Source organism: Chelmon rostratus, chromosome 1 (assembly GCF_017976325.1).
Source record: "Chelmon rostratus isolate fCheRos1 chromosome 1, fCheRos1.pri, whole genome shotgun sequence".
Lineage (NCBI taxonomy): Eukaryota > Metazoa > Chordata > Actinopteri > Chaetodontiformes > Chaetodontidae > Chelmon > Chelmon rostratus.
Window position 1 is genome coordinate 6,603,400 of NC_055658.1, and position 16,200 is coordinate 6,619,599.

At 41.7% G+C, this 16,200-nt stretch overlaps 1 protein-coding gene across 2 annotated transcripts in view; it reads left to right on the forward strand.

The window, feature by feature from the left end:
- Positions 1–2,183: 2,183 nt before the first annotated feature.
- rhpn2 (rhophilin, Rho GTPase binding protein 2) overlaps positions 2,184–16,200 on the forward strand; it is a 30,383-nt gene continuing 16,366 nt past the window's right edge. For both annotated transcript variants that reach the window (XM_041936731.1, XM_041936739.1), the window contains exons 1-3: positions 2,184–2,368; positions 9,000–9,115; positions 13,134–13,262. In XM_041936731.1, the coding sequence (XP_041792665.1) occupies positions 2,303–2,368; positions 9,000–9,115; positions 13,134–13,262 (311 nt within the window). In that variant the 5' untranslated portion in view covers positions 2,184–2,302. The remainder of the gene's footprint in view (positions 2,369–8,999; positions 9,116–13,133; positions 13,263–16,200) is intronic.

Genomic DNA, 16,200 nt, shown 5'->3' on the forward strand with positions numbered 1-16,200 from the left:
CAGAAGCTGGAACCAGCTTACTTAAATCATTAGCCAAGTATCACAATGTTGACGATTTGTTTTCATTAGCAATGACACCCTCAATGTGACTCTGTACTGTCCCAATCACAGATACGATAGCTCTTGCACTCTTTAAACTTAATTTTGAACCAAAGTCCAGACCTCAATGTCTATTTAGATTCGCAAACACAACAAATCCTGTGTTGCTGATCTGTTTCCTGACCATGAACAAGCAAACTTGGTCTCCTTGCTTGTCCTACCCAAAAAAAAAAAAAAAAAAAAAAAAAAAAAAATGCCTCACTGAAACTGAAGGACCCACTTGGCTTTGTAAGCTGGTCATCAACATAACCAGCTTGACTGGTTTGTGCTGTATGGGCTTGTGACATCTAGCCAGCTCAGTACTGTGGGAATGTGTGCCACCTGAACAGAGTGAATGGTCACTTACAACTTGAACTTCAACCTTCTGTCTTATATCAGCCCCTTCTGTGAAACATTAAGTGTAACTGTACAAATGTGAATGTTTTTACTAAAACTCTAAAACATGAGTTCCCATTCACTTCAGAGGCTCTGTGCTGACATTATGCTTCACTGAGTTATATACCACACTGTCCATATACCACACTTCTTTAATGAACTGCTTGTCCAGTATCAGTTTTAATATAAACATGTAAAATCCTCTAAATATGAGTTCATTTTCAATTATGGTAGTTCTTGACAGGCTCGAGAGAAAATTCCACTGAAGAGAGAGAATCTGTATGCAACTTTTAATGTGGTCTTACATTCATGACTCAAACGGAAATAAAAAGATTCAGCCACACAGATGTTAAACAAGGCTCAGAATAAAAATGCTCCCATTCTAAAAGCCTTTGTCTGGCACTTAGATGCTGAAATGTCCCAGACAAACACAGCTTTGACCTAGTTTACAGCCGCAGCAACACCTTCGTTCTCTGGCCTCACCTCTGTTTAGTTATCAATAATCCTCTCATGACATTAATAACCACCTCTTCCACAAACAGGAATTTAACCTGCTTTCAAACTGGCAAGGTCAGCCACACAGGAGATGGCTCCTCTTCTGTCGCCTCAGGCATAAACAAACTGATGAGCTGAACATAGGACAACACATGTTGTTGTCAGGCACTGACAGAGTCCAGTTCACCCTGAGATGCTCTCACTTCACAAAAAAGCCTGAATCAACAACAGCTCACCTCATCAAATGCAGTTTAAAGTTGACAGACATCCTCTGTCATTTTTATTGCTTTTTTTCTTGTTTATTTCACACACCTGTCTCTCTCCCTCATGTGGGAGATGTGTGTGTGTGTGTGTGTGTGTGTGTGTGTGTCCGCAAAGGAAAAAAAACACTTGTTAAACACTGAACTGCTGTTAAAATTTCTTTTAATAAAGATTGTATTTTTTGCCTTTGACTGATGACAGCACAAAACTTTGACAATTTTTCATAATACTCATGCATGCAACCCCAGGTAATATATTCTAGAAAGATATATGAAATTATATATTCAAATCCAGCAAATCATATACTGCAATGCCAGCCTTTATTTCTTTTGATCATTTATGTGATTTATTTACGTGGCACTAACTTAGCTTGTTCTTCTCCAGTTCAACAGCCTGTTTAATTAGAGGTGGTATCATTTCCCACAGCTAACGACATACAGCAGCCGTGAGCTTTCTGCCGGAGTGCAGGAAGCTGGAAAAACAGGTGTGATGCCAAACCGAGACTTTCCTTGTGTGCAGCCATTTTGCATAATTTTGTATAACTGGCGCGTCTGCCATTTGCTTAAAGCACTAACAGATATGAAAGAGTAGCGTAAATGAGGGCTGTGCTAAGCTATTCCTGCTACCAGGCACCTATACGGCACATTAGCTCGACGCAGGTGTCAACACGCTACTTTTAGCGTAACAGTGAGCAACTTTATTCGGGCTAGCCGGCGCACCAGATGCTAAGACTTTAGCGTCTGTGAGAAACTTCACTTGACTTTGACATGAACTTTGTGTTGGTGAACAGTATATCGGAGCAGGCAGCGCCTTAGTCATGGCTTACTGTTTTACGCACTGAATGAAACAGGTGGCGTCCGGTTGCTTTTTGGTTGTGAACGCACCACCCAGCCTCTTCTCCGTCTGGGCGGAGTTTCTGCTCTGTGCTGGAAAGTCGGGAGACAGACGGAGGGAGGAGGAGGGCAGAGCGCACACGTTGTCGGAGGAGAGAGGACACTCACCTGTTGAACAGCAAGTACTTTTTAAACTCACCTGTTTTTCCTCTGAGACTCGCCGAGCCTGAGCCTTCAGGATGACGGACACTCTTTTACCGAACGGCATCAAAGACAGCGGAGGAGAGAGCAGCTACTTCAAAAAGGTGAGCTGTGTTTTTGTGAAATTACTGTACGTCCGCTGTGTTAGCCTGCGCTCATTCTGATGCGTGAAATCAGCTAATAAGCACGTAGCTTACTGTTCGCTAGCTGTTTCTGACGCCTGTAAGATTTTTATATTTTCACTGCTTTGTTAATGTAGCTTATAAAAGGCGTCCATTGAGCAGATTTAATATTTCCCCTATTTCCCCTCGTCACAAAACAATTATTTTTTAATATTTACTCTCTTCTTTACTCGTTATAGTCAGACTAACTACAGCAGCCTGCCGATGTGCGCAGTTTCGACCGTTTACGTTACATCAACCGGCGAAGAGAAGCTAGCCTCTGTTTCGCATTGTCGGCTATTAGATACAATAAATCATAGGAGAAATCAAAGGTGTGTAAAGACCACATCTTAAAGACAAATTGAAGTAATACAATTGTATACATTTTCGTTTTCTTATTAAAAACAGCCTAGTTTCAGTCTTAAAGTTAGTGTAACAAATACTGCGGCTCCTGATGTGTCACCAACAGCAGCAGAAAGCGCAGCACTGTCAGCATCAGCTGTGTGTGTGTGTGTGTGTGTGTGTTTCTCCAAGAATAGCCGTTTCCTGCTGTCCCACTGATAGTGAGAGAGGCTGAGAGGGCAGTGAGCAAACATCCCATAATTAACATAATCTGTTCCCTGCTGTTGTCAGAGGTGTGATTGCTGATAGCCCTGGTGAATTCAGGTCAGATTAGCCTCCTGCCTTGAATCATGTTGGAAGACCTGTTTTTTCCTTACTTGTAACCTGGTTAAGGAAATAAGTAATGCACTGTTTTACTCCTCTGAAAAAGAACATTGTAACACCACTATGGGCCTGAGCCTTGACTGTTTTTGTTGATTGACTGTATGTTGCAGCTGCACCCATGGGAGGTGCTCCGGATAACAGCATCAGCTGAGCAATTGAATAGTAAAAGTGGCAGGTTATCTAAATGGTTCTTTAGATTAGAGGAGTGTTTTCCCAGCCTGCATTTGTGATTAAACTGAAGCCTTTTCATGTTAATTAGCTGGTGATGTGTCATTATATAGTAGTAATCATCAGGTGAATTTACATTCATTTAATCAGGACCAGCAGAGAAATCTCTTGAACCAGCTGAAGGTTTCGTATATCTGCGACTGTAACATTTTAGAGAGCTGTAATTTTTTCTAGGTTGAGGCTCTGAGCAAGGCACTTGGCAGTGGTTGAGTGATTATCTAATGTGTTTTTACTGAGTTCCCTGTCTGCCACGCTGTGGTCTGTGTCTCATTCCTCCACATTTGTACTAGTGTCCTCAACTGGAGTGTTTTTATGGACAAGCTTGTTTAGATGGGCATCTGAACAGGGCCTTTGTGTCTTTCAATCCCCCCGAATCCCCCTCTGAACGCTGTCTGGATTTAGGCTCTGTGCTGCACTTCCTGTGTCTATTAAAAGGTCAGTGGGAGCCAGGGTCTGGCACTGCCACAGGACATGATGGGAGACTGTCGAGCCTAATACCTCAGTCACGAGTTCTTTCCTACATTACTGTAACACACATCGTAGAGTCTAACTCACACTGCTCTCTCCATTCTCACTCTCTCTACTTCTTGTCCTGTGTATTTCTCAGTGTTGAACACTCAGGAGTCTTTATTCTCAGTGCAAAGACCCGTCTCAGTATAAAATGGCTTGCACATTTGCCAAAACCACAAAGTAATGAGTTCTGCATTCTCATTTAGTCATGTTAAAGTGATTTGCAATTTGGAAACTTTTGGGTCAATTTTTAACCAAGTTGAGCCAAGATGGTCTTTGCATCCATTTTTCGTGCCCCCTGTCTTTTGGGTGAAAATGAGTTTAATGATTTACAAGGCCTCACTGGGTTCGACCGATGCTCCAGGGAGCTGCTGTGGTTCAGGGCTTCCTTCCCAGCCGTCCACTGTTTCACCTCCAGCTGGCTGAGGTCCGACTGGACGGCTGCAGGATGGAAAGATGGCAGAACAAAAAGCCGAATCGGCATGTTTCTTCTCCTTCTCCTCCTCAGCCAACGAGAGCATTGACGTAGCATCTGGCCCGAGGCCGCCCTTCAGCCAGACCACAGACACAAATTGACAACATGTGTCCTGGTTCACAAACCAGACAAGCTCCCTTGACTTGGAGGCACACTTAGATTCCCTCAGCAGGACTTGTATTGGAAAATGACAAATGCAGCTGTGATCAAATATCGTCTCTTGCAGTAGTTCACTGAAAATAAAGATGTCTTTCTTTGGATTGAATGAAGCACACCCCCTTTAGGGCAATCTGAAAATGAATTCCCATCATAACTGGAGTGGATTGTGAATGTCAATTAGGTAAGATACACAAATTCTTCCTCATGAAAAGGTGTGAATTTTGAGATACTGAGCACACTCTGTGTGTTCATACAAAACCAGTGGCCGTGGCCTCTTCTTGGCCAGTTGCCATTCTTAATCACCAGTTGTGTAAACCAACCACCCCATGCTCTAGATGGTCTTTATGAAGCCTTGGTTATACAACAGCAGAATGGTTTTCTGTTTGATGGATATGATCATTGACAGCACTGTCTTTGTGTTAAGCTCTAACGAAGTATATTGTACGCCCGTAGAGAAAGGCTGCACTGTTTATGCCAGTGAGTAGGAGTGGTTCAGTGGGTTAGGGAAGACTGTAGCATGGCCAGAGCTTGGGGTTCACTTCCACGAATCACTTGATATGATGCCATTCAAGTTTTCATCCAAATGTTCTGTTTTGTGATGTGACGGTCAAGTACGGCAGCATTAGTTCTTAGTTTGTCCAGTGCTAATTAAGTCAAGTGAGTTCTATGAAGACCAAGGATGAGTTTTTTCAAATATCAAGACAGACAGACAAGCTGCAAACTTAACACAAACACTTTTATTTAGTATTTTCTCTACTCTGTTGTTATTTTCCTACTGCTCTTGCCTGCTGCCTATAACACCTCCCAGCTGGGGATTAATAAAGTCTTGTCTTATCTCATCTTAAAATGTCCATTTTCTAAGAAAGTCCAAAACACAAAAGTCACAACCTCTTAAAGGGAACAGACCAGAGGTAGAGGTGTGTTGTCAAACATTAGTTGTGTGGACTAACTGTAATTCTTGATGATGAGACAAGATGTAATGGTCACTGATCAGCTGATTGAACTAATGTTGGTATGCAGGATCATCACTTTGGAATGCCAGCTTCGACTGAAGTTTAATGGCTTACTACATAATAAAAATGGACACAGAACATATTGCTATGGTTATTATCAACCACTAGCCACTCCTTTGTTTGTTAGTACACACATTCACCCCACTTTTGATGTCATGATTGACGTGGCAACATATTACAATATGCCCACACCCTCTCCAGTCGAGCGCTAATGTCCACACCCTGATGTCATTCTAAGAATAGCTACTAATATTTCCGTCCAAGCCACGCACCTGACAGCCTCAATACAGCTCTATTGTGCAAATAGCTTTCGTTTGTATGAGTGGTTAATCATTACACTCGCAGGTCGCTACAAGTCACTACAGTGGTGTGGTTTGAGTGCAATATAACTAAAGGAAATCAAGATCGAATGGGACCCTTGTTGCAACCATTTTACCTGGAGTGAGTCTGTGCACTGTCACCTACCTACCTCCATCCACTTCTGCTTACTCATTTTACGGGAAGAGCATCAGCAACATGACTCAGATGTAAATGTAAAAGATGAGACCGGTGATACAGGGGCCAGAACTCTCACACACAGCTACACTTTGACCGACTTCAATGAAGACAGTCCATCCCCTCAAGCAGTACCATATAAACAACTGTGTTTTTTAAAGATTGTTTTTCATTGGACAGTTGTCAGTGTAGAAGCTGTCAGGAAACAGAGAGAGAGCGAGAGGCGAGAATGCAGGATATTGCAGTAATGTGGGATGTGCCTCTAACCATTTGACTACCATAACACCCCCATGTTAATAGTTGAGTCCTGTAGAATGTTATGGTCTAAATGAAGTGTATTTAGATATTTGTGTGTGAATTTTTGTGTGTGATATTTTTAGAGTAAATTTAAGTATAGTGAGAAATAGGGCTGGGCGATATGGCCTAAAAAAAAAAATCTCCGATTTTTTCACAAAAAATCCCGATTCACGATTTAAATCGATTTTTTTTTCACCCCCTACCTAAAATCAATTTGCAGATGACAAAGAAATAGTTCAAAACAAGTTTCAATTTTATTTTGTTTAAAGTCTCCCTTCTGGGGTTTAAGTTACATAAACAAGCCACAATAAAGAGATGGCAAGCCCTCCTACCATCGTAAACAGTGACAATGTAACTTTTCAGTGAGCTTTATCTAGTTTCAAAATGACACAATGCACTCTAAAACCAACTTGAAAAAATAAAACATAATATAAAGTGCAAACAAAACTCTCAGCTTATGAAGTGCACCGTTAAACTGCATCACTCTGCTGGACTGCAGATCGGTTGTCGCGGAGTAGAAAGGAACTTCTTCCAGCTCTGTAGCGATCCTTTGGCATGTACTGTTATACAGCTGAGGCAAGGCAACTTCAGAAAAATGTTTGCGGCCTGGTAGCACGTACCTGGGGTCCAACACCTTCAGCAGGTGAATAAATCGCGGCTTTTCCACGGTGTATATGGGCACCATATCTCTCGTAATATACATCGCGACTGCATCCGTGACAGCTTTCCACCGGGCTCCTTTCTTATCATACGGGATACAGTTTGTCAATGTTTCCAATACGGTAGTTTGTTATTTTGGTGACGGTGCTTGGGCTGCCGCGGTCTTGATCCATTCGTATGGAGCAACACCTCTCCCACTCGGCAGCATGCTTCTGTTTGTGGTGCTGCAGTAAAGTGGTCGTACTGCTACCTTTTGTAGCGACAGCCTTTAAACAGACTTTGCAGCGAGGTGCTGTTTGTTCAGTGTCTGACGCCACAAAGCCGAACCAATTCCAAATCATAGAAGTTATCTTTCCTTTCTTCGGGGTGAGATCTGCACCGCTCGCCGCCATGTTGTTTGTGTATCAAGCACGGGGGGCGGGGGCGCGCGCACTCTGAACTACGGGAGTCCAGCAGGCAGGCGTTGGTGGCGGATGTTGATAAGAAAATCGATTTTCATGAAAACAAATCGAGATTAAGTACAAATTCGAATTAATCGATAAAATCGATTTATCGCCCAGCCCTAGTGAGAAACTGTGACATTGTTTTTGCCACATGTTCTGTAATTATCTGTATATGACAAGCAAACCTGAGGATGCCTCAATGCAAAAAAAAAGTTCCTTGTTCCTTTAAAGAAGTGAATCTAAACAAACTGAACCAATCTGGATGAGTTTGGTGTCTATCTGTGGGAAGCCAGTGAGGGATATATATATAGTGTGAACCTCTAATGTGTTTTGCCCTCCTGGTGAAGCTCCTTGATGTCAGATGAGAGGAAGGGTCAGGTGACATCATGTGTATGGCAGGAGCTAGGTAGCTGCATACGGTTGCTGGTGGAGCTGGTAAGTGACCTTGAATGATCTTTGAATGGGCATTCAAAATCTGAGAAAAAAGACTCCAAATTCCCAAAAGTAAAGAAAACCAAAACTGTGTGAGTGCTGAGACTCCCGACACTTTACCTCAATATAGCTAATCTAGAAACTGAAGCTCGTTCTGCTGCTGACCCCAGACTTAGTCAGATAGATAACTACAATGCGAAAGTGTCCCATGTTGAAGATTGTAAACTAACTGGTTTTACCGCGCAGACAGGTCTCAGTGCATCATGTTGTTTTTTGCCTTCTGAGGCGCAGTACAAACCACACCTCTGCTGTGCGTCAGTCAGTGTGAATGTCTAAGGGCAGTTTATCTGTACTGCTGCAAGTGACAGCCTGTTGACTTAGTAAGGCTTGGACACTTGTGGTTGTGATAGGGGCAAGGACATACAGTACAGCTGCATACAGTTGTAAACACATAGAGTGAGCGCATGTGTTCGAGTCAAGTGCAGTCTAAAAAGGTGCAGCTCCCCCCCCCCCCTTAGATTTGTTGTGGTTTTTATGTCAGCGGGTAAAGATAAAGTAGAAATTCTCATGAACTAATGTGAAAGTCAAATACAGAAAAATGTTGACGTCATAGGAACATTTATTGACCAACTAATAATATCTTTTGAGCGGTGTTGTAGTAAATTGACACAGCTGGGTAGACAACTTAAGAACAAAGTGAGAGGTGAAAAGTAATGGACTGTGAACCCTGTCAGTTTTGGCCCAGACTGAACTCATGATATATTAAAATTTAAACAAAACTTTTTCCTGAATGCTCTGAACATGCTCAAAGACGTTTCTCCAGTGGATCATATTGCGCTTATCCTGTTCACAGCTGTACTAAATCAGTCTTTTGCTTGAAAGAAGTTGATTGGGGCTGACCTGGTATAGATAAATGTAGATGGAAAACAGAGTTTGAATGACTTGAAGGAAAATAAGGATGTATTTTTTGCTCATCACCAAGCAGATCATTGAACTTTAAAAACCATCATTGAGGATCGCCCCCCCTTCTCTTGCAGTATGAACATTTTGCTTGATGTCTGTGCAGTTTTTTTTCTACACTTCAATAAGATAGTATCATCTGCTCTCATGTTTGTTTCTGCATCTCCTTACCTTAGGGCTGTAACCCGTTCGCCCAGACTGGACGAAGCAAACTGCAGAATAAGCGAGCCAGTGTCAACCAGCAAATCATCAAACAGATGAGGATGAGGGCTGGAGCTGAGAACCTGCTGAAGTAAGAACAGAACTGATGACTGATAATACGTGCATGCATAGTTTGCATTAGTGTGTTTGCTTAATTTATTAATTCTTTACAACGTGGATTTTTTTAGTAGGAACATTGAATCATTCTAAGATGAACATATGAAAACAAAAGGATGGTTTGAACTGCACACAGTAATCACAGTCACCTACCCACAGTGCCAGTCAAGTTACGTCATTATAGTATATGTGACCTCTAGTAAACTCCAGTTGGTCCGTCATTGTTCTGTCAAGAGTTGTCATGAACCCTTGGTGAGACTTAAAACAACACAGGGGCTCAGATTATATAAGATAACAGTCTTGAAGAAGGGCATTCCATGTGCCTGAAAACAAAGAGCCACTGTGGCATGTGGCTGACAAGAAACATCAGAAGAACTGTAACCATTTTGCTGAGCCTTTGTATTTTTTCAGTATAGGTTGTGATAGGTGTGATGCTTCCTGTCTGTTTTTTCATAGGATGCAGTTGCTCTTTTTTATTTTGCATTAGTTGTCCCCTGGCCTGTACAGTTATGGTACTGCTTACTTTTTACTCTGTGACTTTAAGAAAGTTGAGAGGCTGTGGTGTTATTGTGTGGCTGTAGAGCTAAAAGATGAATTTAGCATGGAGGACGTTGTGTCATATCCAGGTGCTCTCAGACTCATTGTATGTTTCCATTCTCTGAGATATTGAAAATAAATTGACAAATGTCTTCTTCCTGCTGAAAGACCTGTTCTTGTAGGATTGAATTGCCAAAATGTGAGATCATATTTCTCAGCAGGTACAATACAACAAAGAAGAAAAGAGGAAATATACTTTCCTCTCGTACACCTTGCAGCCTCAGGCCTTTTGTTCAGTCTGGTTATTGGGCATCTCCTCACAAAAAGCTATTTTTGTGAATGCTGTTTCCTGGTGACGAGCACTTTATTTTTAAATCAATCATCAGACTTAACTTAAGGATCTAGTTATGCTTGAAAATAATTAGGTTGTTTTGCAACCTTGTTGGAAATCAGTACTTGCTAAACTGAAAAAATACAAGCCTGTCTGCTGCTAGCTGTCTGTTGAGACAAAAATAGGAAGTAGAAAACATCTATGGCCATAAGTAATGTTTTCATGACTTTTTATTGTACTTTAATTGTAGGAAAACTACAGCCTCAGAAATTTCCACAGTTGAATCAACAGCTCTCTGATGTGTGTCAACAGATATAGATCTTGTAAGCTTCATGAAAGCAGTGTTTATTGCAGGCTCACTGTAATGGATTGCATTAGATTATACAGTTCTTGTTGGTGTGTCCACCTTCTGGTCTGTGTGGCCTTTGGCAGCCATAATGTGTCTCACACATGGTGTTAAGTTTTGTGAACTTGGGGTCTGCTGTTGAAAAGGTCTTGTGGTACATTCTGTCACTGAGTCTAGAGAGACAAAGGGTACAACAATGCACCTTTTCTCTGACAGTGAAGCCACAACTTCTCCTACTGGCATCCCCAATTCAGCTATCTCTCTTTTATTTAAGATAAGTGTGGTGAGAGAAGATAACGCTGTGTATGTGAGTGTGTATGTGTGTGTTAGTATGTGTATGTGTCCCGGCCTGTCTAAGCTTACTCTCAGCCTCCACATTCCTTCAGTACTTCAAATAGTCTGCCCAGCCAAGGCCGGAGCAAATGGACTGCTGTGTGTGTGTGTGTGTGTGTGTGTGTGTGTGTGTGTGTGTGTGTGTGTCTGTGTGTGTCTGTGTGTGTCTGTGTGTGTCTGTGTTTGTGTGTGTCTGTGTCTGTGTCTCTGTGTGTGTCTGTGTCTGTGTCTGTGTGTTTGCCAGCCCAGCTGCAGCACAGAGAAAAGGCTGGATGCATTTTTGAGTTTCAGGTATGCTCTCATCTTTATTTTTAAGGTCTTAAGTCATATGATCTTCAATCCTTGTGTGGGAGTGTGCATAACTGTGTCACCTTGGCTATCCTATCTACTTGGACGTCCAATATTAAGAGAGTTTAGTTTGAGTCATTATAGCTCACATACAACCAAAATCCTGTGTTTTATTGAGAGGACATTTTTTTCTTTTTTCATTTGGTTGTTCTGCATTCCTCTTTCTATCCGCAACAGGTGGAGTCAGTCTGGTCATACCAGTTTCTCTTCTCTTCTCTTCTCTTCTCTTCTCTTCTCTTCTCTTCTCTTCTCTTCTCTTCTCTTCTCTTCTCTTCTCTTCTCTTCTCTTCTGTACTTACTTACTTGTCTTACCACAAACAGTGGATGCTACATTTCCCAGGATGCAACTCAGCAAAGTTTTTACTTTTTTCAAACTCCACACCTCCAGCATGTAATGCAGGTATTTTGTTAAACATGTAAGGTCTAAAACTAAGACCAAGGTAACCTTATTGATGTCATCAGGGTTACTTTGACTTGGGCTTGAATGTTAGATTTTCAGACTTTGCAAAGAGCTACAGACCTTTTTTTGCAAAATCAGTGGTGTGCCTCTTTAAAGCTTTTTGTAATGTCAGTAATGAAGATATCTTTCAGATCAAAAGATTTGAGGAAAAATACAACGGTCAGTCTACCAAAAACAAAAACCAGCCTTTCCAGAAAAGAGGATGAGAAAACTTTAGTGAAACCACACTTGCTGGTTTACAGTCTGATTCCCACGCTCTGTGGGATGATATCAGATATTAAATGGGATATTAATAACAGCCTTTGAGCTGGTGAGTTGGCATCTATTCTGTCCAAACCACAGCGCCCCTGCGTCCTCCACCCTGATGGATTCCCCAGGCCAAACCTCCTCAGAAACCCTTCAGCAGGCCAAAAGGAAGTGATGGTCTGGTGTCAATGTTAATGTGTTGTGTGGAGAGAAAAACTACAGTCAGTTGTCTTGTAATGCGCTGTGACCAAAGTTAGACCACAGGGCTGAGTGAACATCAGACTGTTGGATGGTAATACAGTGTGTGCTTGCAGTAGACTCCATTGATAAATCCTGAAGATATGCTCCACCACAGGCAAGGTCACATTCTAATATTTAATTTTTGAACACACTAGGTCATGCATAGATTTAATGGTACTCATGGTTTGTCAGTGCTTTGACTATTTTTCCGTGTGTATAGCATATATGTGTATAACTTTGCTGATATTGTGACTTTTGGAAAATTTTTGGTGAAAATGTCCAACAGGAAGAAAATAATGAAAAACCTCTAGACTGGAGTTGTATTTGTGGGTGAGTGTGTATCTCCCATTATTTCAGACCGACAGAGAACATGTTTCACTTAAAACACAGTGAAGGAAGTGAGACCACTGAGGTGTGTGTGTTTGTGTGTTTGCTATCTCCACAAACAGACCAGTGCTTCACAAATTCTGCTTCAAAAAGGATTGAGTCATTGTCTTTGTATGGCCTTTGTCTTTGCGTACTATCAAATACACACACACACACACACACACACCCCCCTCAGAGGTTTTATGAAAACCTTATCTCTGCTGTGTAGTGAGACCATACCCCCTGTGTCCGCACACACACACACTAGTGTGCGCACGCACACACACAAACACGCACAGAGTAATGCTCTGATCTTCCTCACCTCAACACAATACATTTGCATTGAACATTTTCAGAAGTGGACTGTGAAATGCAGAAAAAATAACATTGAAATGTGGTTGACCTTCGACCTCTTCTAGTTGTGTAGCATAAAGCATAGTGTGGTCACTTCATGTGTGATGGTGGATTTTTGATTTTAACATGGCAATGATCTCGCAAACCACACAGAGATTGCAGCTGTGATACAGTGGTCTTGGTTAAGCTGTGCTTGAGACTAAATCAAGTGCACAGCAGGGCATAGTGACGCAGATTTGTGGTCCAGAATACCAGGAGAGGCGTGCTTGTTTTTATAATCAGCTACAGGAAAGTTTGCCAATGTCAGAGTGGATAATAACAAGGCTGATATTTCTGCTCCCGCCTCTTTATTTTAAACATTTTATCTGCCTTTTGTCTCACTTTTTATGTCTTTTCATTTTTTCTCTCTCTCCAATCTCTCCTGTGTGAAGGGCTACATCTAACAACAAAGTTAAAGAGATGGTTCTGTTGGAGTTGAGCTATGTCAACTCCAACCTGCAGCTACTGATGGGACAGTTGGAAGGACTCAACAGCTCAGTGGAGGTCTACCAGAACACCCAGTAAGTACAAATATTACTGCTCCTTCTTTTGCTTCTGTTGATTCTACTACTACCACAGCCAGTACAACATATTAGCTACTTCTATGTGACAAGCATTATCAGAAAAGTCATAAGGATATCTAGTGAGACTGCAACTGATTTGTGGGCTTGCTTGTCAGCCACACAGCAAACATTTTGCGCTGTTATTCACAATTGACTTCACCAATGGAAAAAGACTGCGGTGTTGTTGTCAGCAGCAATGCATCTGCAGGCAATAGAATGCAATTACTTATAATTTTCAGATTAATTAAAGGTTGACTTTCATGCTAACTGCCTCTTAAATGTTAAATGCACGCACTGCAGCCAGAGTTTTCCAATGTAGTCACAGCAGACTTTGGCACCGGTCCTCTTGTCCCATAATAAAGTCACCACCAAGCCAAACTCCCCAAAATTCTGTGCAATATTTAACATTAATCTCATAATAAATCTGATTGTAATTTCAGTTTCCCAAACCTACAGGCATGAGGACTGGCCAAGGTGATCTCCGTATACAAATAAGTCATCAATCTGGAGAACTAAACCTCAGAGTACTATTAATACAGAGGTAGAAGAAGACAAACACACATTGTTGATTGGCAGCCAACAAGAGACTGCTATGGCTCTGACACTCTGTGATTAAGTCATCATGCATTCTCTCAGATCAAAGACACTTGATGACTGAGTAGCAGCTAGAAGGCGTATATGCGGTAATTGAGAGCCAGATAGAAAAACATAAAGACAAAGGCCAAGAAATTGTTGTTAAGCTGGATTGACTGGTTTTTGGGACACAAGGCACACAGCAACAAGGAAGTGATGGGTGGAACGAAGATAAACATCTAGTACAAGGCTTCTTTCAGTCAGTCAGATGATCAGATGTGTATAGGTGTGTGTGACAGTGAGGTTCTGGTGTTTTCTTTCTTTAAAGACAAACCAAGTTAATAGGGTGTGGGTGAAAATGCAGTATATGTGTTATGAACACTACATGTGTTGTCCCATGTGTCGAGTAAGCTTTAGAGAAGCTCAAGAGGGTTGATGACAGTGGTTTGAAAAAGTAGAGGTTTATACGAGTGGTGACTTAATGTAAGATAATTGGCATCTGTCTGTAAATGGCTGTAAATAACACCTTTCTTTGCACATTTCCTCACGAAAACATGACACCCACTGACAAAATGACGAAATAGGTTTAAAGCTATAAAACTATGGTGCTTTGTAAAGCATAGCACTTGGTTGAGAATGCACAGTGTCAGTCTCTTTTAGAGATAATTTATGCAGACATTAAAGGTTTTCGTCGTGAACATAAAACACATTAAAACAAAAGTGTTCAATTGGTTTTCTGTTTTAATCCCAATTACAACCGTCATAACTGCTCCAAAGGCTCCAGCATGTCTGCTTCCAGGTGGCTTCTCATTAAGAACACTTTAGACCTCCATAAACATCTGCACAGGCACATATGCGCAGGCACGCACGCATGCACACGCGCACACGCGCACACACACACACACACACACACACGCACACACACACACGCACAAAGTACACACACACACACGCACAAAGTACACATGCTAATCACACTAAACCTGCACTATACATTCAAACAGAAGAGGCAATACCAAAATGCATCTACATTTACACCAAAAGCATGTGCACTTCGTACACTATAAACACACAAATACATGTATGAGACATATTAGCATTACCATACACACACACACACACACACACACACACACACACACACACACACCTCTGTAGAGGATGCCATGTTGCCAGTGACAACAAATCACAACAGGGCAATAAAGTGATTTGAATGGTAGAGCAATTGTAGAGGATTGTTGGGGATTGGCTGTAGTATGGTGGTTACCATGGTAACAGTTCTAAGGGTCATTGACAGAAACCTTACATGTTTTTTCCAAACGACCAAGCTGTTACTATCTGCCTGTATTGGTTTTTTTTTCGTTCTAAAAAGTGTTTCTAATGAGATACAGGCCTAGTTAGGGTTTTCTTATAAATTCTGACATAAATCTGCAGATGACCTTATAAAACCCAAAGTATAGTTTTCGTTGGCACTCCCTGGTTAGTTTGTTTTGTTACAAGGACTCAGCGGTGTAAGGACTAGCAGGCTCTAAACTGGTTTTAATAAATGATCGTTTTGTAGGCACAGCTTCCTCTGCACTTTGGCAGATATTTTCCTGAATGTATTTTGTTTTCCACACAGTGATTTAGCTGATGTTGTTACCCACAGATATGTACAGTGTGTGAGCTGTGAAGGGGCTTGATGTTCAGCTGCACAAAGAAACAGGACACCACCTGCTCTTTTTGGACATAGTGAAAACATTGCACACCAGGCTCTAAGAAAAAGACAGTTAGTTTACTAATTACATGGTAGAGACATCCTCAATTCAACAGCTGCCACTCTTGTACTGTCTTGAGGCCCACGTGTCTCTCTGTCACATGGGATCAGACAGACTCAAGTGTGGGAAAATGTAGTGTCCTTGTCAGGCTCTTAGAGAAACACCTGCTCACTGCTCCGTCCACAGACAATAGAATACTGTGAAACTACTGTCCACCATTGTGTGTAAAAGAAAATTATACACATGTAAAGTGTGTGGTAGTGTGTGTTATCATGTTCACATTACCAGATCCACAGAAGTCCATACATGTGGGTGCACAGGTAATGCACAATGGAATATTGGATATGTTGAGAAAGTGTTCCCTGTCATTTCCGAGCAGGTGTCTCAGGTGGGATGATGCTGTGCAGCTACAATGCACAAAGAGTTAGCCTCCTCCTCTCAGCCTGAAATACAACCTCAGCCTTAAGTACGAAAACAAAAACCTCTCCTTGGCTTTCTAGGCTTTTCCCACCACTCCACTGTCCTCTGAATAGCATCTTTCTGAGGTTATTTTTCACTCAGACCAG